Source organism: Mustela nivalis (genome assembly GCF_964662115.1).
Source record: "Mustela nivalis genome assembly, chromosome: 6".
Taxonomy (NCBI): Eukaryota; Metazoa; Chordata; class Mammalia; order Carnivora; family Mustelidae; genus Mustela; species Mustela nivalis.
This window is the reverse complement of record NC_139025.1, coordinates 14646384-14661037: the sequence shown is the minus strand read 5'-3', so window position 1 is coordinate 14661037 and position 14654 is coordinate 14646384. Positions and strand designations below refer to the sequence as shown.

Here is a 14654-nt window from a genome sequence, read left to right as displayed (position 1 = left end):
CTTTATCATCTAGGAAGCAGACTGAAGTGGCTTTGGAGTTACTCATTCATTTTATGGAAAATAAAGGTTTTAACTCAGAAGGCAGAACCAAGAGCTACAGAGAACAACTTACAGACGGTTAATGAGCATCAAAGAATTGGCAAAATGTTCTCAGATTTCAAAATCGCTAGGGGGCAGTGACTTGTCCATATGCCTCCCACTTCCCCCATTTTTGAACAAGAATGTTAAGAGTTATCTTACACCTCTCCCACCGTTGTATTCTCTGTGTGTGTGTGTGTGTGTGTGTGTGTGTGTGTGTGTGTGTGTGGTTGTTTCTTTAGTTCACAGGTTTTCACTTTGAGAATGATACTTGGGGAGCTATACCCAAGAACTATATGTGAGGAGTCTCGTCTGTACCTGGATGTGACACAGATGACACAATCTTAGACCTTGAGCCTGCACAGAACACTGTCACGGAATGAGAGTTTTGAGGAGCCTTGAAAGAGGAATGGGTGTATTCTGTCTGTGGGAGGAACGTGAACCACTGCGGCCAGAAGGCAGATTTTCAAAAAATGATTACAATGTTCCCCATCCTATATTGTCCTAGAACCTTGCCACTCTCCTTTTAAAAGAGGTGGACTCTATGCTCTCCTTGAACTTGAGTGAGGCTCTGGGACTGCCTTGACCAATAGATTATGGCAAGAGCAATACTATGTAGCTTACGAGACTAGTTCAAAAGAATGCCATGCAATTTTGCCTTGCTTTCTTGGGATGCTCACTCTTGGGTCCAAGCCCAAGTAGCCAGTGGAAAAAACCCATGTGGAGAGAAATTGGGAGAACCTCCTAAATCACAGGACTGTCTGAATCCTCAGATGATAGTCACTACCAACCTCCCTGCTATGTGAGTGAGAAAAATAAAGAGTTACTATGTAACTGTCTGCCCACCCACCTTTTTTTAGTGAGAGTGGGGAGAGGCAGAGAGAGAGGGAGACAGAATGTTAAGTAGGTTCCATGCTTGGTGTGGAGTCAGACAATTGCTTGGTCTCATGGCCCCGAGATCAGGACTTGAACTGAAATCAAGAGTTGGGTGCTCAACCAACTGAGACACCCAGGCACCCCAACTAGTTACTGTTTTAAGCCACCATGTTTTTGAGGTAGTTTGTTCACAATAATAGCTAACTGAAACATAACCCCAAAACACTGCCACACAATGTTTTAAAATAACAATCATTTGCTCACAGATATACAATTTGGACATGGCTTGAAAGGTACAATTCTTCTCAGCTTCAGATATCTGAAGCCTTTGCTGGGGAAGATTATAAATGGCTAGGACCTAGAAAAATCTGGGGGTTTTCACTCACATGTCTGGTGCCTGGGTGGAAATAACTCGAAGGCTGGTCTACAGTTGGCCTCTCCATATATTTTTTGGCTTCCTTACATTATCACGGCCTCAAAGTAGTCAGACTTCCTAAGGTGCCTCAGGGCTCCAAAAGCAAATGTTCCCAGTAGAAAAGGTGGGATCTTATTTATTTATTTATTTATTTATTTATTTGAGAGATCACAAGTAGGCAGAGAGGCAGCCGGGGGTGAGGGGGGAGCAGGCTCCCTGCTAAGCAGAGAGCCTGATGAGGGGCTCGATCCCAGGACTCTGGGATCATGACCTGAGCCGAAGGCAGAGGCTTTAACGCACTGAGCCACCCAGGCACCCTGAAAAGGTGGGATCTTCAGAGCATTTTATGATCTAGCCTCTGAAGTGACATACTACTAGTTAAGCTCAACACATCTGACTGAAATGGAAGCTCATCCAGATTTGAGAGAAGAGTATCGGGTCTTCCACCTCTTGGTGGAATAAATGCCAAAGGGTTCATGGCTGTGTTATAAACTGCTACAGATAATTTTTCTGTGATAGTTATGCTATTCTTTATACTTGCTTTAAGTTTATTGTTGTTATGAACTGAATGCGTCACCTCAAAATTCATATTTTTTTTAAAGATTTTATTTATTTATTTGACAGAGAGAGATATCACAAATAGGCAGAGAGACAGACAGAGATAGAGATGAGGAGAAGCAGGCTCCCTGCTGAGCAGAGAGCCCTATGCAGGACTCGATCCTAGGCCCCTGGGATCATGACCTGAGCCGAAGGCAGAGGCTTAACCCACTGAGCCACCCAGGCGCCCCTCAAAATTCGTATTTTTAAATCCCAACCCACAATGTGGTGGCATTTGAAGGTGGAGCCTTTGGGATGTTATTAGGTTTACCCGAAAGCATGAGAGTGAGCCCCCCACCATGATGGAATTAGTGCCCTTATAAAAAGAGGTAGAGAAGCCAGTGCTCTCTTTCTTTGTCACAGGAGGACATGGGGAGAAGGCAGCCATCTGTAAGCCAGGGAAAGTCCATTACCAGGAACTGAATCTGCTGGAATCTTGATCTTGGACTTCCAAGCCTCCAGAAAAAAAGAAATGTCTGTTGTTTCAGCCAGCAGTCTATGGTATTTTGTTATAGCAGCGCAAGCTAAGACATGCTTCTTGAATTGCATGTGGCTTGATGTCTTTGTCAATTTTAGAACCGTCAACTTTTATCTCTTTAGATACACTTATGCAATGCTTTGTGGCCCTCAAAGAAAAGGAGCAATGAGGCCACTAAGAATGTCACACTATGCTTTTCCAAAGTCTATTCTTAAACCCAGGAAGAAGGAAAATAAGTCATGGTCATTCATCATTGAAACAGAGTTTAGACTTAACTATTCTAGAGATGCTCCCCTTCTTTACCCTAACTCCTCCTCTCAAGGCATTCTTCTCTGATCTCCATGAGGAAAAGGTCAGCCTGGCTTCCTTATACCAACACTTCTCTGTAAGGTTTGGCCGATGAAAATTTTACCCTGCTACCAGTATTCGAACCAGTAACAAACACTGAATGGCAATTCTCCCACAGTGATTCTTTTTTTTTTTTTAAGATTTTTATTTATTTATTTGACAGAGAGAGATCACAAGTAGGCAGAGAGAGAGGGAGAAGCAGGCTCCCCACTAAGCAGAGAGCCTAGTGTGGGACTCCATCCCAGGACCCTGAGATCATGACCTGAGCCGAAGGCAGAGGCTTAACCCACTGCGCCACGCAGGCGCCCTCCCACAGTCATTCTTTAAAAAAGAAAAGTAACCTAGCATTTGTTCAACTTTAAATTTCATCCATGGCTTAAAATGTTAAGTAAAATCTAAAAGAAAATACAAATTTTAACAGATGGGATGCTTTTTACTCTTTGTGTTGTATACCTCACTGAATCTTCTGTAATAAGCATGTGTTACATTGGTAAAATTAATGAAAACATAATGTATTAAAATTTTTACCTAAAGTACATCATTAATACCCACGACATGAATTTAACATCATCCAGGGGACAACTGATACACATATGATTACTGAAAACCAGAGTCTGACCTTGAATTTCTCATGTCAGTAACAGACCAACACATTACAATTTTGGGGAAGCTATATTCTGGGTACTTCCAAGATGTTTGCAGAAAAAGGTTAGAATTTGTTTCCATGAATCTTCCTGAGCCCTAGCATGAGCCCTGGGCTCCCCACCCCACATTATAGGTTTGTTCAGTAATTTGTGCACAGAAGCGGGGCATAGGGGGAAGTAAGGAGGTTCAATATTATGCCCAGTCCCAGGATAAGAGAGGATCTGGGGTTTTTCCTTTCCATGGGCCTGTAACCGTTCAGAGGCTATTTGGGCATATAACTCACTCCTCCAGTTATGGTCATCCTGACCAACGATGAAGAGGATGGGCCCCTGGGCTTTCTCTATTGGAATCATGCTGGGGTTCTCATGCCTTCCTATAACATCATTTCGTATATCCACAATGTCCAGGAGGCCTGAGAAGGCTACCTTGAGTCTTCTAAAATCATGGTTCAATGGTGGGATGCACATCTGCTTGTACTGTATGGGTCTGTTTCCACTGAACCCAGATCCGTTGATGGAAACTGTGGCTGAGATGTTTTTCAAACATGAGGCCATAGAAAGACAAATATCAGCCCCTAAAGAAAAGCCCAGAAGCCCAATGCCTGGGCCCTTCACCTGGAAGGCAAGAAGAAAGAAGAGTCAAGAACACATGTCATAGAAAAATGTTCTACAGTGATGGGAATAGGTTCACTAATGAGTGTTGATACTTTGGGTCTGAGTTAAGCTGAGGGTAGAGGCAAAATGGGGGCTGGGAAGTAGCCATTCCTTTAGAGGCTGACAGAAAAAAAGTATGGAGCTCTTGGTTGGCTCAGTTGGTAGCATACAGGACTCTTAATCTTAGGATTATAAAATAAAGGTATTAACTATTAAAACATTTTAACATAACGAGAGATGCTAACTTTAATTTGTGAGTTGGCCACAAGGTTATCAAGCTCAGCTGACAGGAGTTTCTTCCCACATAAAAAATATCTGAGTGAACACATGGCAAATGAATTGTGAACTCCCTGGCAAGTCTGGGTATTTATTACAAATGTTCCAGACTATCAACCGCTAGAGAATGCTGAGTCATGGAGCCTGTCAAGTTCAGGTCCTCATTCAGGCGGGCATGATCTAAGTCTCAATGGGCCAATGTATCTAACTGTGTGGAACCAAGTTCTGTTCTAAGTGAATGACTCATCTGACCTCATCTACATACACTGGCAAATGATTACAGAAACCAAGTAAGACTTCAGATCAAATTAAGTAGTTTTTAGCTTCTGGAATACGTGAGCAAGTTCTGATCAAAATCTGAGAACACACTGATATCAGAAAATTAAAGATTAGGGGCGCCTGGGTGGCTTGGTGGGTTAAAGCCTCTGCCTTCGGCTCAGGTCATGATCCCAGGTCCTGGGATCGAGCCCCGCATCGGGCGCTCTGCTCAGTGGGGAACCTGCTTCTACCTCTCTCTCTGCCTGCCTGTGATCTCTGTCAAATAAATAAATAAACTCTTTAAAAAAAAGAAAAGAAAATTAAAGATTAAAAAATCAGAGTCTGCACAGAAAAGTAAAAAATCAACAAAACTAAAAGACAACCTAAGGAATGGGAAAAGATATTTGCAAATGACATATCTGATAAAGTGTTAGCATCCAAAATTTAAAAAGAACTTACAAAACTCAACACCCAAGGCCCCTGGGTGGTTCAGTGGGTTAAGTGTCCAACTCTTGATCTTGGCTCAGGTCATGATCTCAGGGTCCTGGGACTGAGCCTTGCTTCAGGCTCCCTGCTCAGAGGGGAGCCTGCTTCTCCCTCTCCCTTTGCCCCTCCCCCTGCTCATTTCACTCTTGCATGCACTCTCTCTCTCTCTCTCTCAACTTTTTAAAAAAATCTTTTAAAAAAGATGTTCAACATTACTCATCATCAGGTACATGCAAATCAAAACTACAATTAGTGCCTCACACCCATCAGAATGGCTAAAATCAACAACACAAGAAGCAAGTGTGGGCGAGGATGTGGAGAAAAAGGAACACTCATGTACTGTTGGTGGGAATGCAAACTGGTGCAGCCTCTGGGAAAAATAGTATAGAGGTTCCTCAAAAGTTAAAAATAAAACTATCCTCCAATCCAGTAATCACACTACTGGGTATTTACCCCCAAAATACAAAAACACTAACTCAAAGAGATGCATGCAGCCCTCTGTTTATTGTAGCATTATTTACAATAGCCAAGATATGGAAGCAGCCTAAGTGTGCATCAACAGATGAATGGATAAAGATGTCTCTCTCTCTCTCTCTCACACACACACACACACACACACAGGAATATTATTCAGCCATAAAAAAAGAATAAACTAAAAAAAAAAAAAGAATGAAATCTTGCCATTTGCAATAAGATAGAACTACAGAGTATAAGGCTAAGTGAAATAAGTTAGAGAATGACAAATACAATGATTTCACTCATGTGGAATTTAAGAAACAAAACAAATGAAGAAAGGGAAAAAAAAAAGAGAGAGAAATCAAGAAACAGACTTAATTCTAGAGAACAAACTGATGGTTACCAGAGGGGAGGTGGATGGGGGATGGATTAAATAGGTGATGGGGATTAAGGATTGTACTTGTGAAGAGCTGTAGACTCCCTATACTGTACACCTGAAACTAACATAACACTGTATGTTAACTATACTGAAATTACAATTTAAAAAATTAGGGGCTACCGGGTGGCTCAGTTGTTAGGCATCTGCCTTCAGATCGGGTCGTGATCCCAGAGTCTTGGGATCAAGCCACACATTGGGCTCCTTGCTCTGTGGGAAGCCTGCTTCTCCTTCTCCCACTCCCCCTGCTTGTATTCCCTCTCTCGCTGTCTCTGTCAAATAAATAAATAAAATCTTATTTAAAAAAATATATATATAAATAAAATTTTAAAATTTTTTGTTTGTTTTAAAGATTTTATTTATTTATTTGACAGAGAGAGACCACAAGTAGGCAGAGAGGCAGGCAGAGAGAGAGAGAGGAAGCAGGCTCCCCGCTGAGCAGAGAGCCCGATGTGGGGCTCGATCCCAGGACCCTGAGATCATGACCCGAGCCGAAGGCAGCGGCTCAACCCACTGAGCCACCCAGGCGCCCCAAAATTTTAAAAATTTTAAAAACATGTAGGGGTGCCTGGGTAGCCTGTTAAGTGTCTGCCTTCAGCTCTGCTAATGATGTCAGGGTCCTGGGATGGGGCTCCCCTGCTCAGCAAGGAGTCTGCCTCTCCCTCTCTCTGCCTCTTCTCTCTGCTCATGCTTTCTTTCTCAAATGAATAAATCAATCTTTTTTAAAAAAGGCATGTAAAGGGATGCCTGGGTGGCTCAGTTGGTTAAGGGGTTGCCTTTGGCTCAGGTCATGACCCCAGGGTCCTGGGATCGAGTCCTGCATCAGGCTTCCTACTCAGTGAGGAGCCTGCTTCTCTCTCTCCCTCTACCTGCCACTCTGCCTACTTATGCTCTCTGTGTGTCAAATAAATAAATAAAGTCTTTTTAAAAAGGCATGTAGAATTAACAAATTAGAAAGTCATTTTGCGGGGCGCCTGGGTGGCTCAGTGGGTTAAGCCGCTGCCTTCGGCTCAGGTCATGATCTCAGGGTCCTGGGATCGAGTCCCGCATCGGGCTCTCTGCTCAGCAGGGAGCCTGCTTCCCTCTCTCTCTCTCTGCCTGCCTCTCCATCTACTTGTGATTTCTCTCTGTCAAATAAATAAATAAAATCTTTAAAAAAAAAAAAAAAAAAAAGAAAGTCATTTTGCATAACAAATGCAAGTTCCCGAATAATTCCTTTAAATATATAAAACCTCACATGGATTTTTATGATTAATTCTGCCTTACTAAGCCATCTGACAGAGAAAGTGTGATTAGGCACCTGAAGCCAAGGAAGTCTCCAAAAGAAATCTCTGTGAAAAGAGAGTCCAGCAGCAACAGGGGACCTGGCACAGGTGAGTGCAAAGTGGCAACCTCTCTGGATGTATTTCTAGAGAGAATGATACAATAAAGGACATTAGAAGAACCTTGGAATGTTGAAGCATGTAGCACAGGGCTTCTTCGAAGTACTCCAGGTGTATGCTGTCAATTTCCTTGGCGAGATCTTCGAAGTTATAATAAGCTAGAGCCAATGTGGCAAAACCATGACCAGCCAAAAGGCTTGCTCGATATTCCAACAGGCCCCCTCCAAATCCAAAGATGTCAATGATCCCTGGGAAAGGTCCAGGTCCTAGAAAGAGAACAATATAAGGGAAGGGTATTATATAATTTAAATAATTTGCTTTCCTTTTAGAGATCTTTCTATTTAGTGGGTTCCTATGAATCATAGGGAAAAAGACACAGTTCCCTGAGTTACTATGCAAAAGGAATACAAATACCTTAGAAGGAAAATCTACAAGGTACCTTCACATCAGTGAGTTTATCCTCCATATGATTCTATAAATTATCTACAAGGTTCTAAGACTCTTTAGTTATCGAGGAGAGTAATAAAGTCTTTCATCACTGACTACATCATGGAAGGAGGGATTTCACGTTTTAGATGGTGTTGATTCGGGACACCTGGGTGGCTCAGTTGGTTGGACGACTGCCTTCGGCTCAGGTCATGATCCTGGAGTCCTGGGATCTAGTCCCGCATCAGGCGCCCAGCTCCACGGGGAGTCTGCTTCTCCCTCTGACTTTCTCCTCACTCATGCTCTTTCTCACTGTCTGTCTCTCAAATAAATAAATTAAAAAAAAAAAAAGATTAAAAAAAAAAGTTTAGACTAGATGGTGTTGATTCATAGTGTTGTTAGGGGACTGGACATAAAATCAGGAATCTTGAAATAAAGCTTTAGGTTGTGTTGCACTGACCCTTGGCTTTGTGTGTGTGTCTACCGATATTTCAGATGTCTATTTAGAGAGAGGAAAGAAAAATAAATATCCAGAGATGGTTTCAGGTGAGAAAGTCGGTAGAGTCTGAAGTGTAATCCGTGGTACAGTGAGGCATGAAGAAGTGGAGAGGATGCCCAGTGTTCCCAGGGCACTACAGAGCGGTGACGAGACAATAGCTTTCTTGATTGATAGGGTTGATGAGATCTGTAGTTTATTGATAACAAAGTGGCCCACATACCTACCCATCCTGACACCCCTTTTCTTGAGCCTGCGGAGTAACAGTACTCACCTCATTGAGATATTATGGAGAATAAACGATATAATGCAAGCAAAACGCATAACAGAGGCCAACACGTCAAAATACTCCAGTTTGGTTGTTTGGCTACTGGCTTCCTCATTGTCAGCTTCTCTGTCCTAATTCTGCCTGTACCGGAAATCACCGGATGCCAGGACACCCAGCCGCGCGCCCCCTAGGACCCCACACTCACCAGGGGGCAGGAAGAGCGTGGCGCGCACCCGGCCCACGCGCACCGGCTCCCGCCGCACGCCCGGCCGCAGGAACTCGCGCTCGTGCACCGTCCGGCCCAGGACACGACCCGCGTCGGGCTCGTGCCCGTCGAGCACCTCCAGCTCCACGGCGAAGGGCGTCTGCACGTCCCGCTTCATAAATCGCCAAAGCGGCTTATCCGGCTCCATGGCCCAGAGCAGCCCCATGGGCTCGAGCCCCACGAAGCTGCCGCCCAGCGCGGGCGCGCGCTCCAGGTCCAGGAGGCCGCCGGCGTCGGCTTCGTACCGCGCGTGGGCCCGGAAGAGCGCGCCCTTCTCGTCGCGCAGGGACGCGCGCAGCGTGACGGGCTGTCGCGGGGCCAGGCCGTGCACGATCACGCGCACGGGCTTGTCCCAGCTGCAGCGGCCCGGTGGCTCTAGGACCACCGTCACCATCCCGGCTGCGGGCGGCTGCCGCCCGGACCTGGAGCAGAAAAGGCGCAGATCGCTCCCGGCCGATGTCTGGTCCGGCGCGGCCGAGTGCGCTTCGCAGGCCCGACCGGGTCAGGCGTCCACTGGCGCAGGAACAGTGGGTGGTGGAGCGGCGTCAGGAGGAGTCTGGGCACTTTCAGATCCCGGGGCTTGCGCAGCCGGGACTCGCCTCAAGTAAAAGCGGCGGCTCGTCCTCCCAGTCCGCGTGGGGCGCGCGTAACGGGCTGAACACTGGGCGTGGTCCTGAACCCGCCTCCGGAATGCCGCCCTCCCTCGGGCGGTTGTCTGCCTTGGGAGTCAAAATTGGGTAATCGACTCTGGGTAATCGATTCGTGGTGAAACCAGAACTAAACCAGTAGGCAGAATTCCAAGAATTTGCCCTCCACGGAAAAGGGCAATTTTTTTTTTTTAAACTTTTAGTGGTTTATAACATACGTACAAAAATTGCGCAGACCCTAAGCGTGCAGTCCAATGAATTTTTACAACGGGAACATACTTTTGTAATCAAGCACAGAAACCCAGAAGCCTCATTCCCAGCAAGACAGGAGCCACCCTCATTTCTGCTCCGGGCATTTCCCCTGTCCCCAAAGTTACTCTGTCCTCTTCCAACAAAATGAGCTATTTTATGGGAATGAGTCCATCAGTGCGTCGTCTTCGGTGTCTGTCCGCCTTCCCTCGACATTGTTTCTGAGATCCCTGTGTCTTGTTGGGTACAGTTGTACATCATTTATTATCATTGCTAAGTGTTGTTCCATTTTGTGATAGGGCAAGTGTTTGTCAACTTCACTACCAATGGGCATTTGACAGTTCTCAGATTGGGACTATAGTGCTATGAACATTCAAGAACCTTCTTTTGATGAACATAAGTGTGCATTTCTTTCTTTCTTTTTTTTTTTTTTTAAAGATTTTATTCATCTATTTGACAGAGAGAGATCACAAGTAGGCAGAGAGAGAGAGAGAGGAGGAAGCAGGCTCCCCGCTGAGCAGAGAGCCCGATGCGGGACTCGATCCCAGGACCCTGAGATCATGACCTGAGCCGAAGGCAGCGGCTTAACCCACTGAGCCACCCAGGCGCCCCATAAGTGTGCATTTCAATTGGGGTATATATCTGAGAGTGGAATTGCCGTATAATAGGGAATGCATATGTTTAGCCTTAGTAGATACTAAAAGTCAATCTTTTGAATGTGACCCTAGAAGCAGTACAGATATAATGTTCAGAGATGCCCAGTGTTTTCTTTTTACATACAATAACAATAGCTACTCTTTTATCAGTACCAAATGCTTTACATGCAAAATTCAATACGTTCACCAGAAGCTGGGAGTCTTTTTTCGAATATGGCTGAGGAGGATCTTGAGGCTTGGAGAATATTAAGCCCCTGAAGTGATCTAATAAGTGACAGAGCCTTGACTGACTCCAAATGTGGGACTCAAGGGTGAGCGGCAGCATTGTGGCGAAGTGTAATCAGAGTTCTGACTCTGGCTTTACCTAGTTCTGTAGCCCGCATCAAGTGTTTTTTGGGTTTTTGTTTGTTTGTTTGTTTATTTTTGTTTTTTTCAATTTCTCTGGGTTTCAGAGTTCTTGTTTGTAACATAGTAAAAGTCTCTCACTAGGTTGCCTGGGTGGCTCAGTGGGTTAAAGCCCCTGCCTTCAGCTCAGGTCATGATCCTGGGGTCCTGGAATCGAGCCCCGCTTCCGGCTCTCTGCTCAGCAGGGAGCCTGCTTCCTCTTCTCTCTCTCTCTCTACTTCTGATCTCTCTCTCTCTCTCTCTCCTTCTGATCTCTCTCTGTCAAATGGATAAAATCTTAAAAAACAACAAACAAACAAACAAACAAACAAAACAAGCACCCTGGGAAGGACTGGGCTTGTGTTTAGAGACCACATTGCGTGGAGAGTATGTACCTTTAAAAACTTTAAAGAAAAAAAAAAGTGTCTTTTCTTTCATTTAAAGGAATTGGGGAGAAGACAGGTTATGAATTTGGTCCATCAAGTTGTGCCAGTATTATTTCCTACTTTTTTTTTTCTTTAAGATTTTATTTATTTGACAGAGAGACACACAAGTAGACAGAAGGAGAGGGGGAAGCAGGCTCCCCACCGAGCAGAGAGCCCCACGTGGGGCTCGATCCCAGGACCCTGAGACCATGACCCGAGCGGAAGGCAGAGGCTTAACCCACTGAGCCCCCCAGGGGCCCCTATTTCCTACTTTTATTATCAATTTGTATTTTACCTTCAGAAAGTGTCACTTTACATCTTTTGGCCAAATTTCTTATTGGTTTGTAGAAGGCCTTTGTCTGTCACCTGTCGATTTTGTGTTGTATTTTCTTCTATTCTGCAACTTATTTTTAAATTTTCTTTTGTTATAACTTCACATTTTATGATGTTAAATCTCTTGGTCTTTTCCTTTACAGTGTAAAAAACAAAAATTCAGGGGCGCCTGGGTGGCTCAGTGGGTTAAAGCCTCTGCCTTCGGCTCAGGTCATGATCCCAGGATCCTGGGATCGAGCCCCGCATCGGGCTGTCCACTCTGCGGAGAGCCTGCTTCCTCCTCTCTCTCTCTCTCTCTCTCTCTGCCTACTTCTGATCTCTGTCTGTCAAATAAATAAATAAAATCTTAAAAAAAAATTTTCAAAGCAATTTGAAGAACCCTTTTTTTAAGGATTCTATTTATTTATTTGTTTGTCAGAGAGAGAGAGTGTGTGTGTGTTAGGGTACGGGAGTCGACCACCCCTCAATTAGACAGAGAACACTCTTTTTTTTTTTTTTTAAAGATTTTATTTATTTATTTGACAGAGGGAGATCACAAGTAGGCAGAGAGGCAGGCACAGAGAGAGAGAGAGAGGGGGAAGCAGGCTTCCTGCGGAGCAGGGAGCCCGATGCGGGGCTCGATCCCAGGACCCTGAGATCATGACCCGAGCCGAAGGCAGCAGCCCAAACCACTGAGCCACCCAGGCGCCCCTAGACAGAGAACACTCTTGATAATGCAAGTCACACAGCGAGGTTTATTTCCAGCTAGCTGGGGTCCAAGTATCTGCCCAGCGCTGCAGGTTTCAACAAGGACCTCGAGCACTCAAAGCCAAGGGTTTATATAGCATTTTCTTTTTCTTTTTTCTTTCTTTTTTTTTTTTTAAAGATTTTATTTATTTGAGGGGTGCCTGGGTGGCTCAGTGGGTTAAGCTGCTCAGTAAAATGGCTTTCTGGCCTTCAGGATGGCCATTCTTATGCTAACTCACTCTTCCAAGAGAAAACAGGCAAGCACAAGCAGGGCAAGCGGAGGAAGCAGCAGACTAATGCAACACTTGATCCCAGAACCCTGGGATCATGACCTGAGCTTAAGACAGAGGCTTAGCCAATTGAGTCCCCAGGCATCCCAGAAACTTGAAGATCTAGTGACTTTACTAAGCATGATCCATAAATTGGGCAGCATCCCATCTAAGAAGTAGAGGGGAGTTCAAAGGATTTGTACAAAATGGAAGGCTTTTCCTAGAAAGGGGGGTGGAATAAGAAGATATTAGCAAAAGAAAAGAAAGGATTGCTTCAGGCAGGCCCTTCCTTAGGAGGGAAGATCAGGGAGTTTTATGATGCAGAGTATCTCATCTTCCTCTGGGGAAAGGCCTTGTGACAGATTCCTCACTCAAATTGATCAGAAAATTCCTGACTGACCAGTTGGGACTGCTATCTGGGGGAGGTTGGAATTGCCATTAGGTTAGGTATTGAGCCCCGGGTTTGGTAACTCAGTGACACCGTTTTAGGCCTGTTGTTTTTCTTTTTAACAAGTCTGGATTTTGTGTTAAGCTAAGGAATACCTTCTCCTATGTATGATTATTATTACATTTTTCTCTCTTTTATTTTTCCCTAATGCTATACTTGAATGGCCTTTTTTTTTTTTTAAGATTTTATTTATTTATTTGACAGAGAGATCACAAGTAGGCAGAGAGGCAGGCAGAGAGAGAGAGGAGGAGGAAGCAGGCTCCCTGCTGAGCAGAGAGCCCGATGCAGGACTCCATCCCAGGACCCTGAGATCATGACCTGAGCCAAAGGCAGCAGCTTAACCCACTGAGCCACCCAGGCGCCCTGAGTGGCCTTATTTTTAACAGTTAAACTTTTATTCCCTCCAGAATCCAGCTGGTCTTTTAAAAAGTCTATAGCCATGGGGCGCCTGGGTGGCTCGGTAGGTTAAAGCCTCTGCCTTCAGCTCAGGTCATGATCCCAGGATCCTGGGATCGAGCCCCATGTCGGGCTCTCTGCTCCGCAGGGAGCCTGCTTCCTCCTCTCTCTCTCTGCCTACTTGTGATTTATCTCTCTGTGTCAAATAAATAAAATCTTTAAAAGAAAAAGAAGAAGAAGAAGAAGAAGAGGAAGTAGTCTATAGCCATGTCAGTGAATTTCTAGTAGTTGGGCTTCTTTTGATGGCAAGTAACCAAAATCCACTCCAACTGGTTTATTTATTAATTTACGTTTTAAAATTTTACTTATTTGACACAGAGAGACACAGCCAGAGAGGGAACACAAGCAGGCGGAGTGGGAGAGGGAGAAGCAGGATTCCCACCAAGCAGAGAGCCCGATGCGGGACTCGATCCCAGGACCCTGAAATCATGACCTGAGCTGAAGGCAGCGGCTTAACCCACTGAGCCACCCAGGCACCCCCTTCAAACTGGTTTAAAAAAAATAAGGAAATTATACATAGTAGGTGATGAGGAAGCAGGAGGCTGGCTGAAGACAAAGCAAAAGCTGGCGCCTTACACCCCCTCTCCATCCGCTTCCCCTCAGTAAAGTGTGTAGCAGTCCTCAGGCACCCCTGACTGCCATAAATGATAAACAAGTAGTTAACTTGCAGAGATCACAATCCTGCAAGACAGGAGTCTCCCTTGGTTTACAAATCTCCTAGAGATCTACAAACAAAGAAGTTACCTTATCAATAGCACAAATTTCCAGAGGCAAATAACTCCGTTCCCCAGCCCTAAATAAAGTTAAATCTCTTCTAAACCTAAATCTCACTAACAAAGATGATTGGTAACAGGATTGTGACATCCCACCAAAAATCTCCCCACTATCTTGATGGTAATGACTGGCCTAAAGACAACATTGATCAAGCAGCGGGCGGAGGCCTCCGGTATCCTGGCAGGCACCTTGTAGGCCCTCTTTAGCATATGAAAGCTCCGTTGAACCCTCCCTTCCCCTTATCTTCCCCCAACCTCAAAGTACAAAACCTGCCATCCCTCAACAACCAGGGGCAGCAGCTCTTCGGGCCCAGGGGTGTCGTCCTCGTGCTTTAATAACCACCATTTTGCACCAAAGATGTCTCAAGAATTCTTTCTTGGTCATCGGCTCCAGACCTCAGCCCACCGAACCTCAGCCCACCGAACCTCACCTAGGTTCTAGAACTTCA

The 14654-nt window shown here is 45.0% G+C and overlaps 1 protein-coding gene across 1 annotated transcript; it reads right to left on the bottom strand.

The window, feature by feature from the left end:
* Positions 1-2916: 2916 nt before the first annotated feature.
* On the bottom strand, positions 2917-9485 carry ACOT4 (acyl-CoA thioesterase 4). The gene is made up of 3 exons (XM_082733522.1): positions 8780-9485; positions 7448-7650; positions 2917-4051 (listed from the first exon to the last, which is right to left on the bottom strand). The coding sequence occupies exons 1-3, from the start codon at positions 9231-9233 to the stop codon at positions 3446-3448; spliced, it is 1263 nt and encodes a 420-aa protein (XP_082589648.1). The 5' UTR covers positions 9234-9485; the 3' UTR covers positions 2917-3445.
* Positions 9486-14654: the final 5169 nt, after the last annotated feature.